Raw genomic sequence first — 12,291 nt, forward strand, 5'->3', positions numbered from 1 at the left:
CAGTCATTTATGTTTAGATGCACACTTAAGACCCTGTTCTTTTTTTTCCACAGGAGCCTTTGTGAACCTCTGATGACCTACGATCTGCACCGAGATCTCATGTTAGCTGCAAGTAAGACGCATTTTGTGGCCGCCTCTGCTTTTAAGATCTAAGAAGTTTTCTATCGGTGCAGAAGTACACTACATAGTAAGTAATGTCTTGGAACATTATCTGAATGAATCAGATAATCGATTGATAACTGGACTAAAAAATGGAACTATTATTGCTGCAAACTATCTTTCACATTTCAAACCAAAAATGCTGCAAGCCAGGGGTGGTCAAAGTGCTATTTTTTTATGGGCCCCCAGCTTGTTTCTTATTTGACTGCCTAAAAATATTTCATTAATGATATATTAGATATTACACTAATTTTGATTTTTTTAAATGACTGCGTGGGTTCCCTCCGGGTACTCCGGCTTCCTCCCACTTCCAAAGACATGCACCTGGGGATAGGTTGATTGGCAACACTAAATTGGCCCTAGAGTGTGAATGTGAGTGTGAATGTTGTCTGTCTATCTGTGTTGGCCCTGCGATGAGGTGGCGACTTGTCCAGGGTGTACCCCGCCTTCCGCCCGATTGTAGCTGAGATAGGCTCCAGCACCCCCCGCGACCCCAAAGGGAATAAGCGGTAGAAAATGGATGGATGGATGGATAAATACAACACAAAGCTTATATAGATTATAATACCATATATTACATACCTGTATATCGGATTGGCTTTAGCATATTTAATGCATAAAAAGTATCAAAGTGGCACCTCACACCCTTTACTTTTTGAATGCTATATCTGTATCCAGTCGTCTCTTGTTTATCACAGTTAATTGGTTCCAGACCGCAATATGTGGTTTTCCGTAAATGATAATATTTGCAGTTTCTCTTCTCAGTATTGTGGACGTTTTGATGATCAGCATATGTTCTGCATATTAATGAAGACAGACACATTAAATAGATTGCGCTCCTTTTTTTGCTCACTGAAGAGACACAATCCTTTTCACATGACCTTAGTAGATCTGCTTTGCGGGTGCAAGCAGTGTGCACTTTTCAGCATCATGGCCTCTGATTGGCTCAGCCTCAGGCAACATTACTATATTGCTGAGATTCTCAAACTTTTTTAACCAAGTGCCAGCTCAGAAATCTCTTGGCTCTCTAACTACCACAATAATGACCAGCATTAAAATACAGTAGCATAGTAGGCCCAATTATTCATTAAAAACAAGACAGAGGTTTTATTTAAACGAGCCATATATAAATATGTGGCCAGAAATGGTACTGCAATCACAGTCAAAATTCTGTCGTCCCCTCCCACTCTCCATGACTGAGGTTGCCAGATACGCAGCTGAATCCTACTGCTACTCTAAGGAACTTCAAATGGCAATTGACGAGTCCTACGCTGTATATTTCTCTTGTTTATGCTTCTTGCAAGATAGTTTACTAAGTAATTATGCCACATTTTAGTGATGTCGATTAACCAAATGTATTTGCAAAGTTAGGCAGCAATATTTTCGCCAGGACAGATTGTTGGCATTACCCTGCTAAAATGTCTAGTTTGACCGCACAGACCACCATCAAAATAATTGTATATAATAATATATATTATATTACATATCGCATAGGCGTACTTTGATGGCAAGCCAAGGCCAACAGCAAAATTACCGCCACATTTCGTTACGCATAAGTCTATGTTGCATCCAACCTGACACACTGCATTCTCTTCCATTTACGCACATCACCATCTTTCAGTGCAGAGTGCGATTCTATGAGCCAACCCACGTTACGGATAAACCACGTTACGCATAAATCATATAGCCTTCTACCATGTCAATACACAAAGTAGCAATTCATTACATGTAATGCATTATATTGTGCCAAGCAAATACCACCCCATATGTGCCTGTTGCACATACAGTACCAGAAACCACAATTAGCTGTGCTAATGTTGGAACGCATTTCCTCAGCGTATCAGCATATTGAGAACAAAATAGGCACTGACACTACCCATATCCACATAGGTTTTATTTGTCGAAAGTATACTTTGCCCTGTCAGTTGGATGACACATCGACATACAGGCTAACGGGCATATATTTCCCCTGTTAGCCTGTATGTCGATGTGTCATTGACCGGGCTAGCATGCTAAGCATTGCACTAGGAGCTGGGCATCACACTAAGCATTTGTTGCACGAACATACCGTATTTTTCGGAGTATAAGTCGCTCCGGAGTATAAGTCGCTCCGGAGTATAAGTCGCACAGGCCGAAAATGCATAATAAAGAAGGAAAAAAACAAATATAAGTCGCACTGGAGTATAAGTCGCATTTTTTGGGGAAATTTATTTGATAAAACCCAACACCAAGAATAGACATTTGAAAGGCAATTTAAAATAAATAAAGAATAGCGAACAACAGGCTGAATAAGTATACGTTATATGACGCATAAATAACCAACTGAGAACGTGCCTGGTATGTTAACGTAACATATTATGGTAAGAGTCATTCAAATAACTATAACATATAGAACATGCTATACGTTTACCAAACAATCTGTCACTCCTAATGGCTAAATCCGATGAAATCTTATACGTCTAGTCTCTTACGTGAATGAGCTAAATAATATTATTTGAAATTTTACGGTAATGTGTTAATAATTTCACACATAAGTCGCTCCTGAGTATAAGTCGCACCCCCGGGCCAAACTATGAAAAAAACTGCGACTTATAGTCCGAAAAATACGGTACTAGCTTTGTTAGACAAGATCATAGACCATTTTGGACAATATAGTTTACATATGAAATTTCCATTTCCATTTATTACAAGTAATAAGAAAACGTAAATGCCTGACTTTCCTATCAAAGAGGAAATTAGCAAGTTTGGCGTCAGATGAAACAATATTCTCCGCCTTCAATCGTCTCCATCTTTCAAAGGCATCCCCGAATCCTTGTTTTGTTCCTGGCTTTGTCATGAATAAGTTCACAATCGTAACAACGCCTTTTAGATTTACTAAGGTCTGACATGTTTAGTAACTTAACCAGTGGCAGTAGCTCGACGAAGAGGACGGTGTGTAAGTGGAAACCTGGATGTGTCACACTCACAGGCTTTCTAATTGGTCAAACGGTGGAGGGTGGGGCATCGAAATGAAAACAATAACAAGATTTTGGGGCCGTAAATCTAATTTTGAAATGAACATATCCCGGCTGAACTACCGTTATCAGTTATGAAGCTATTTGAAAAGAACATGATTTCTTAATGCCTTTTGACATATCAGGGCCATTTAATGATGACGAGACATGACATTGTGTGCCTATGTTTATCTTATGTTTATCAGCTGCTTCCTCATTTCCTTGCTCGTCAAACTTTATTATAGATTTTTTATCATGCCTTTTACCTGGAAAGTAGAAGAACGAGGATGTATTCTGGCAAGTTGGTACACTTTGACAGCCAATTTAGACCCTGAAATAGCGAGAACGACACGAAAAGACGCTTGGTTCCTCCCCTCAGAAGATCAGTTTGGAAGGAAACCTCAAACCTGAGTTATTTAGTTGTAAAAGTGGGACAAGACAAAGACTTTAGTGATATTTTATAAAACATTCCCTTTAACCTGGCAGGATGTCCTCTCCAGTTTCCTTCAAAGCATTTTCCATCAACAGTACACAAATCAGTTTCTCCAGATAGTATTGTCTACACTGCATGTTTATTTCAATGTGGACTTTATATCTAGTTTATCACTTTGTTTTTTTTATCAGAGTCTGACAGTCTTGACTTTCGACTGAGTGAAATCCATTCCCTCACCTACAAGCTGCCTGAGAGAAATCGAGAGATGCTAGAGATGCTCATCAAACACTTGGTGGTGTGAGTTGCTGTCACACTTTGTCGCTCAGCTTTCTACCGTCATGATTGAGACTGTTACTGATTTTGTCCGCAGCGTGTGCAGTCACAGCGAAGAAAACCTCATGACTCCTTCAAACATGGCCGTCATCTACGGACCCACGCTGATGAGAGCCAAGGAGGAGACGGTGGCCGCCATGTTGGATATTAAATTCCAAAATATTGTCGTGGAGATCTTGATCGAGGAATACAACAAGGTAAGGCTGCTAAGTTTAATGTAATGATGGTGGCTTTTGGGGAAGGACAACTAACATATTTGTCTCCTCAATATGCCTCCATATTTCTTCCCTTCAAATAGACACCGTACCCCAGCAAGCAGTAAATTGATACATTTTTCTTGTTAGCTTACTAATTACTCTTTCTTTGGCTGTTTTTCTCAAACGGAATACTTCATCAGTGGCCTAGTGGTTAGAGTGTCCGCCCTGAGATCGGTAGGTTGTGAGTTCAAACCCCGGCCGAGTCATACCAAAGACTATAAAAATGGGACCCATTACCTCCCTGCTTGGCACTCAGCATCAAGTGTTTGAATTGGGGGTTGAATCTCCAAAAATGATTGCCGGGGGCGGCCACCGCTGCTGCCCACTGCTCCCCTCACCTCCCAGGAAGTGATCAAGTGTGATGGGTCAAATGCAGAGAATATCGCCACACCTAGTGTGTGTGTGTGACAATCATTGGTACTTTAACTTTTTAACTTTAATAACACACCTTACACTGCATACTTGGTTCTTGAGGGTGTACATTTTGACAGTGTAGTGGTGTCTCAAATCCATTAGGGCTGGGCACCGAATTTGGTACTTTTATAGGTACCGACTGAAGTCTCAGTACTACCGGTTACCGATTCACGTAAAATCAGACGGTGCCATATTTTGAAACGAGCAGTCAGCACTCAGTCGGACTGTCTCGATGTAGCAATTTTCCATGCCAAAAAAGCAAGAAAAAGGCGCTCAAAAGTAAAGTAAGGCTCCACGATTCAAAATGCACTAGCTTGATGCTAATTTACATGGGATTTGCAATAGACATGCTAAATATTAGTATTAGTGATTTTACATAGCAATATCAACACCTCCAAATGTGGTAATGAAAACTACAACTAAGATGCACGTTACAATCATACAGCTGGTGTGTAATAAGGATGTAGTTGTGGCTTGTGCAGCCCTTTGAGACACTCGTGATTTAGGGCTATATAAATAAACATTGATTGATTGATTGATAATAAATAATACTTAATGTATGGACACTTTGTAAGACTCAACAAAAGAAAATACTGGCACATTCAACTTAATGACAAAGACTACTTCCTGGCTAAGGCAACACACCCATAGTCCATACACTACTGCCATCTAATGTAATGTAATGAATGTAAACATGTCTGTAAACCCGTCTGTTTGTTCAAATCTGAGTATTTTTTACCTTTCTACTGGTCATAATTTCTAAGCATGAATTATTCTTTCTCTGCAGCAGCAAAAAGGTGCGATGCTGCTAGTTTCAGATTGTCTCAGTATATGTCTCAAATTCTGACTATAGAGCAAATACATTTATTTTTAAGGCTATGAGACACATGAGGTCAGCAATAAGTTTGTATGTAGGTTTTCCAATGTGTCCAATAAGATCGTACATGATGAGGACAGTAGTGCTTTTTGTCGTGATCACAGATTTTCAGTCATATGCCAGAGGACAGCAGCGCCCCACCCGTCCCTCCTCCACGCATCACCCCGAGAAAGCGGCAGCCCATCACCATTTCCAAGCGGCCGCCTCGTCTTTATCCACCTCTGAGTCACGAGCGCTTCCAGTCGCCGCTGCAGCAGCACACTGAAAGTAATTATCAGCCTCTCTTGGCCTGACCGCCATCATCATCATCATCATCATTTACCCATCCTGAATTTGCCGCACATCACTTTCTAACTACTACCTAATCTTCTTTTTCATCACCAACACATCCATTTTTTACATATTTTCTTCGGTGATTTATGCTAAATTATGGCATTTAAAGCACTCTTAAAGAGAGAGGGTGTGGCCCCATTTTTCCAAGTGTGGCAGAGATATTGGGAGCACCTGCCACATTTCCCTCCATGCTTTTTTCATTTGCTTTGCAAAATAAGCACGACTGTACAGGTACTACAGGATATTGATTCAAAAGTCTGTCAGGCTTGTGCAAAATTTTTATTCCTATTCTTCGCTTGTAATATAATATAATACACATGTATATATATATATATATATATATAAATATATATATATATATATATATATATATAAATATATATATATATATATATATATATATATATATATATATATATATATATATATATATATATAAATATATAAGTGTGGGTACCCCTGGTGTATGTTGATTAAAAAGTATTTTTTTTATTTTAAAGCCAAAAGTTTTGTTACCTACATGTTTTCTGTTTTTTTGGCAGTCAGGAATGTATCTCAATTGCAATGAATTTAATTCCACTTCCTGTTGAAACTTGGCATGTGTAATTTTGCCTACTGTCTTACTTGTGATTCTGATCATATTGTATAAGATCATTGTTACTGTCTCCGCTGTCCAACAGATGGCCAGAGTAACGACTATGCGGTCGAAAGGGACGTATCAGCGAGCCCTGTCCCCCTGCAGAGGACCAAATCCCCAAACTACGCTCCGTTCGTCCCCAGAGAACCTCCTCGGAGACAAGCGCCAGTGCACAGAGCCACCAGACCAGGCGACTGTGATGTCCCTAAAGTAGAAAGACCAGAGTCTTCTTCAGTGCCAAACGGGGAGTCTGGATTCCCTACATTCCAGAGCAGGAGACCTCCTCTTAAAGGTACAGCAGCCAACAATGTTCCACCAATGACTCAAAAATCCATCCTCAATTCAATACTGTAACTATTTCAATATTGTATTGTGTTTTCCAGCGGAATGTGAGGGTCCCATCAAAACAAGGCCCACAGAGAAACCCCCCATATGTAGACCCCCGACAAGGCCTCCTGAGCCCCCATCTAGGACACCCTCTTTTAAGATCCAGAGCACTGCCAGCAGCGATGGAGCCGCAGCGTCTTAGTAAGAGGCTAACAAATACACAACATTGTCACCAAGGTGACTGGTGGGAAACATTGTGGTTATCAACAATCATACATTTCTCAACATTCCTTAAACAACTTCCCAACACAAAACATGCAAGAAAAAGTGTGAAATGCATATAGACGATGAATGAAATGGATTTACCTTTGATTGAAGACTCTTTTTGTTGAAGACGGCGAGAAATAGTGAGGGGTGAGGATGCTTTGCTGAAAGTTATTTCTTAATTCACTAGTGTTTCTCACCTACTTTATCTTTTTTGCTGGCACTCACAACTTTATTTGGCCCCATGGTGGCTCATGATTTCTATAAACGACTAAGAATACACCGTATGCATGTCAATAGCTTTAATGCTGTGTTTGTGTACTTGGTTGTGAGGCGAAACGTTTTCTCAGACACACCAAACGGTCCAGTTGCGGTGGATTGAATGCCCTGCGAAAAGCATGTATCACATACAACAATGTAACATTAAGGAGTGATGAGAGGACAAAAAAACACTAGCGTAGCTACAATGCTAACCTTTCACCCCCCTCTTAACATCATGTAAGGTTAGCTAATTCGCTGAAGACAAACTTACAGTTCACATTTTTGAATTTGACTGATGGATAGTTGGAAGAAAGCCAGCAGTTATTTTGAGATGTGTAGCGAAGCCTGCTCGTTTCAGGAGCTGTCCTCTGAAGTTGTTGGCGTAAAACAAAGGGCAGACTACTGTTCGCGATGCTAGTAATACACGCTACAATACTACCAATATATATTACACTACTACTAATAAATACTACCCTACTACTAATATACATTACACTACTAATACACGCCACACTACTCCAATACACTCTACACTATGACTTATGTACATTACACTACTACTCACATATACATTACTTTACTACTAATACACACTAAACTACTACTAATATATACTGCACAGCGACTAATACACGCCGCACCACTACCAATACACACTACACTACTTCTAATACATGCAACACTACTAGTAAAACACGCTACACTACTTCTGATACACGCTACACCACTACAAGTACACTCCACACCACTGCTAGTACACGCCACACCACTACTAGTACACGCTACACCACTATTAGTACACGCTAAACTGCTACTAATACACGTCACACCATTACTAATCCATGCCACACCACTACTAATACATGCCACACTACTACTAATGCACGCCACACCATTGCTAATACACGCTACACCCCTACTAATATATGCTACACCACTATTAGTACATGCCACACTACTACTAATACACGCCACACCACTACTAATACACGCCACACCACTACTAATACACGTTACACTACTACTAATACACGCTAAACCACTACTAATACATGCCACACCACTATTAGTACATGGTACACTACATCTAATACACGCCACACCACTACTAATGCATTCTACGCTACTACTAATACATGCTACACCTCTAATACACACCACACCACTACTAATACATTCCATACCACTTCTAATACAGGCCACCACACCACTTCTAATACAAACCACCACACCACTACTTATACACGCCACCACACCACTACTAATACACACCAACACACCACTACTAGTACGTGCCACAGCACCACTACTAATAAACACCACCATACCACTACTAATACACGTCACACTACTTCTAATGCACGCCATGAAACCACTTTTAATACACGCCACCACATCACTCTTAATACACGCCACACCACGAAACCTTTTCTAAAACATGCCACCACATCACATCACAGCACTACTAATACATTTCACATCACTTCTAAAACACGCCACCACACCACTACTAATACGCGCCACAAAATCACTTCTATTACACGCTACCACACCACTACTGAAACGCGCCACAAAATCACTTCTATTACACGCTACCACCCTACTACTAATACATTCCACACCACTTCTAATACAGGCCACCACACCACTTCTAATACAAATCAGCACAACACTACTAATACACGCCACCACACCACTACTAATACACGCCAACACACCACTACTAATACACGCCAACACACCACTACTAATACATGCCAACACACCACTACTAATACGTGCCACAGCACCACTACTAATAAACACCACCATACCACTACTAATACACGTCACACTACTTCTAATGCACGCCATGAAACTACTTTTAATACACGCCACCACATCACTCTTAATACACGCCACACCACGAAACCTCTTCTAAAACATGCCACCACATCACTACTAATACACGCCACAGCACTACTAATACATTTCACATCACTTCTAATACACGCCACCACACCACTACTAATATGCGCCACAAAATCACTTCTATTACACGCTACCACACCACTACTAATACACGCCACCACACCACTTCTAATAATTCCCTCTGATCTAGCAGTACTGAAAAATGTATCAATTAATTTGTTTAAGCCACTGATTCAAATGATCCAGCCAACTTATTTGACACTTCCGATTTAAAAAGGTGTATTTTTTTGTTGGTGACTATTGCTGCTCAGGGACAATTATTATTCACTTTCATAAAAAAAAAGTCAAATTTACAAAAATTTTAATTTGTGACGTATGTTCTACTTTTCCACCACAGTGTTGCCTCGAAAATGAAATTTTTTGAGAACGCCTCAAAGCCAGTTAGCAGGTACGTAAAAGTTATTTTTTAGTTTTTACATGCGGATATATCTTGCGAAGGAACACACACATATGTATATATATATATATATATATATATATATATATATATATATATATATATATATTTAAAATTTAAATAAATGTATGTAGTGCAGTCTTATATGCAAAGCATTAAAATATTAAAATCAGTGTTGTTTAGATGAACCCTTCAGCCTGGATTCACACTATGTGCTTTCAAGTGGAACAATTTGGAAGGAAAGTAAAAAATAAAAAAAATATATCTATTTAAAATCAGAATCAATTCTAAACGTGGATAAAATTATACATGAATCATTGACATTATTAGATGATTGATGATGAATATTCAGGTCGACTAAACAACTCACTCATAGTCAAATTAATGTAATGATGCTTTGGGGTATGGTAACATTTCACATTCGTATTGCTTTTATTCAAATATTGATTGTATTTTTACTATTATATTATTATTTATACTCTGTTAATGTAATTATTTTGAATGTTTAAAAAAAATAAAAATAATGACCCTGACCATTACTGTTTGCTGAGAAAAATTCTAGCCCCTTTGACAAATATAACTGAGGAGCCGTGACATTATGACATATAACAATAATTATGTTATAAATATGGTTTAGTGTCCGCAATAAAACCAATTTAAAACAAGGCAGACAAAAAAGTCAGTTTAAAGCAGTGTTTCTTTATTAGGGTGTAGGAGGGTCGTTAATTTGCATATTCCTGGTTGAACGTTCCGCTCGTCTCCAGCTAAGTGTTGTCTTAATACGGCTTGAGGAGCTTTTTGTATCCAGCGAGTCAGACAACACTCTCACCAAAATGACTCTCTCCATTCGGGTAGTCGTGTCTTCCTTATGAGCACCAGATGAAGGGATGGTGTGTGGACGGCAGAACAAGGATTTAAATCTAATCAAACTTTATTTATAGAGCACTTTTCATACAAAGGCAAGTGGCAAACAGTGCTTCACACACACAAAAAACAAAGAAGAGAAGGAAATACACAGACGCACACACAGTATGACAGAAAATAATTCTTCATAATAAATACATTCAATGTCTTAGATAGTGGCAAACTGTGTGGTCTTCAAAAGCAAATGCCCACCGAGGTCTCGAATTAATGCTGGGTCAAACAACAGATATGGCTGTAGGCAACCTCCTGCTTTTTAATGGGTCAGCATTAAGCAGCTTTAGCCCCCTCCGCATGGGCTTTACATTTTGGTTGTGCTCCTCAGCTAGTTAGTGTTGATTACCATGCAGCAGCAATAATAATGCTGACTTAGCAGCTTGCACCTCACCACTATTACAACATGGGCTCTGTTGCTGCGGTGTTGTGCTCATTTACTTCATTGATTTCTCATGCACTCCCAAGTTATTAATCAAGTTGAATACATGATTAGTTTTATGTGAGTAACAGCCTCAATCCCAGTAAGTTTTGGTATACTCATGTTGTGTAACATACTGCATCTTACTTGAAATACATCCAAATATACCACAGGTGAAAACAGTACGTCCATGTAAGATGTAACATGCTTGCATTTCCTCCATGTAGTGATCCAGTCTCACAGTCAGCAGCTACAAATGTGAAAAAAGAGGTGAGATTTGCACTTTTTATTCATCGTAGTGTCTTCTGATGACACGTCTTGTCTCTCCTCAGAATTCAAGCTAGAAAAGGCACTGTGGCCTCAACACGGCAAGCTGCTCAATGTGTGAATAGTCGCACATCAACTCGCTGAACAGGTTCCATTTTGTGTGTGTGTGTTGTAAAAAGCAACACAAGCAGTGACTTTTGAATGTTCAGGCACATTTTTGTTTTTGAACATTATTCTAAAGTGAAAGGAGTTCCTTTTTGTTATACAGTCTACGGTAAAAGTATTGATTGGTTACTTAGACGACTAACTTGTAATTGTCTCAAAACACTTCGTAATGTTCTTTAACCTGTTTGATTAACAATAGTTAAAGTGCACTTTTATATTATCACCGTAAACACTGATTTAAGAAAAAAAATGGCCAATAGATTTTTGTCCAAAATGAACCTGAAAATGTCAGTACAGTATTCATAAGATAAACGTGTTGCTCTTTTTGACACAAACTGGGAATATTTTAAAGTATTTCCTGCCCTCCTAGGTCAACCTTTGATCAAATGTTTCTGTTTGCACTTCCAAAAAGGGTCACATTTTAAGCTACTTTTGTTGTTGTTTTGTTCCATATTGATTCTCCATGTTTTCTTTTCCTTCATCTTGAAAATTGTGTTTGCTTCCTCAAGTTTTCACGAAGAAAACAAATAAATATGAACAATGTGAATAGTCTGACAAAGAAGCCTGCTACTCTTTTGTTTCCATGCCATATCAATAACACAACTGAGGGTGTCACTAAAGGTAATAATTGACTACAAGTTTTCCCCTTTCAAGTAAATTCACCAGGGGTCTCATGTATTAAGCTTGCGTACACACAAAAACCTGACGTTCGCCCTTTTTCACAGCAAAGATGAGATGTATCAAGAGTGAAATAAACGTAATGTGCGCTGCCTCACGCCATCTTCAGGCTCCACGTACGCACATTTCTACATGTTGTGGATACTTTGGTGACAGAGGTTTTTGTTCGGGCTTTGCAAACATTTGATT

At 39.2% G+C, this 12,291-nt stretch overlaps 1 protein-coding gene across 3 annotated transcripts in view; it reads left to right on the forward strand.

The window, feature by feature from the left end:
* The window catches only part of ophn1 (oligophrenin 1), a 54,731-nt gene extending 42,760 nt beyond the window's left edge, over nucleotides 1-11,971 (forward strand). For all 3 annotated transcript variants that reach the window (XM_061962134.2, XM_072913817.1, XM_061962132.2), the window contains 9 exons: nucleotides 54-112; nucleotides 3,777-3,882; nucleotides 3,956-4,115; nucleotides 5,571-5,733; nucleotides 6,480-6,728; nucleotides 6,820-6,964; nucleotides 9,597-9,647; nucleotides 11,220-11,262; nucleotides 11,325-11,971. In XM_061962134.2, coding sequence (XP_061818118.1) covers nucleotides 54-112; nucleotides 3,777-3,882; nucleotides 3,956-4,115; nucleotides 5,571-5,733; nucleotides 6,480-6,728; nucleotides 6,820-6,964; nucleotides 9,597-9,647; nucleotides 11,220-11,262; nucleotides 11,325-11,336 — 988 coding nt within the window. In that variant the 3' untranslated portion in view covers nucleotides 11,337-11,971. The remainder of the gene's footprint in view (nucleotides 1-53; nucleotides 113-3,776; nucleotides 3,883-3,955; nucleotides 4,116-5,570; nucleotides 5,734-6,479; nucleotides 6,729-6,819; nucleotides 6,965-9,596; nucleotides 9,648-11,219; nucleotides 11,263-11,324) is intronic.
* The last annotated feature ends 320 nt before the right edge of the window (nucleotides 11,972-12,291 follow it).

This window comes from Nerophis lumbriciformis, linkage group LG09 (genome assembly GCF_033978685.3).
Source record: "Nerophis lumbriciformis linkage group LG09, RoL_Nlum_v2.1, whole genome shotgun sequence".
NCBI classification, from domain to species: Eukaryota; Metazoa; Chordata; class Actinopteri; order Syngnathiformes; family Syngnathidae; genus Nerophis; species Nerophis lumbriciformis.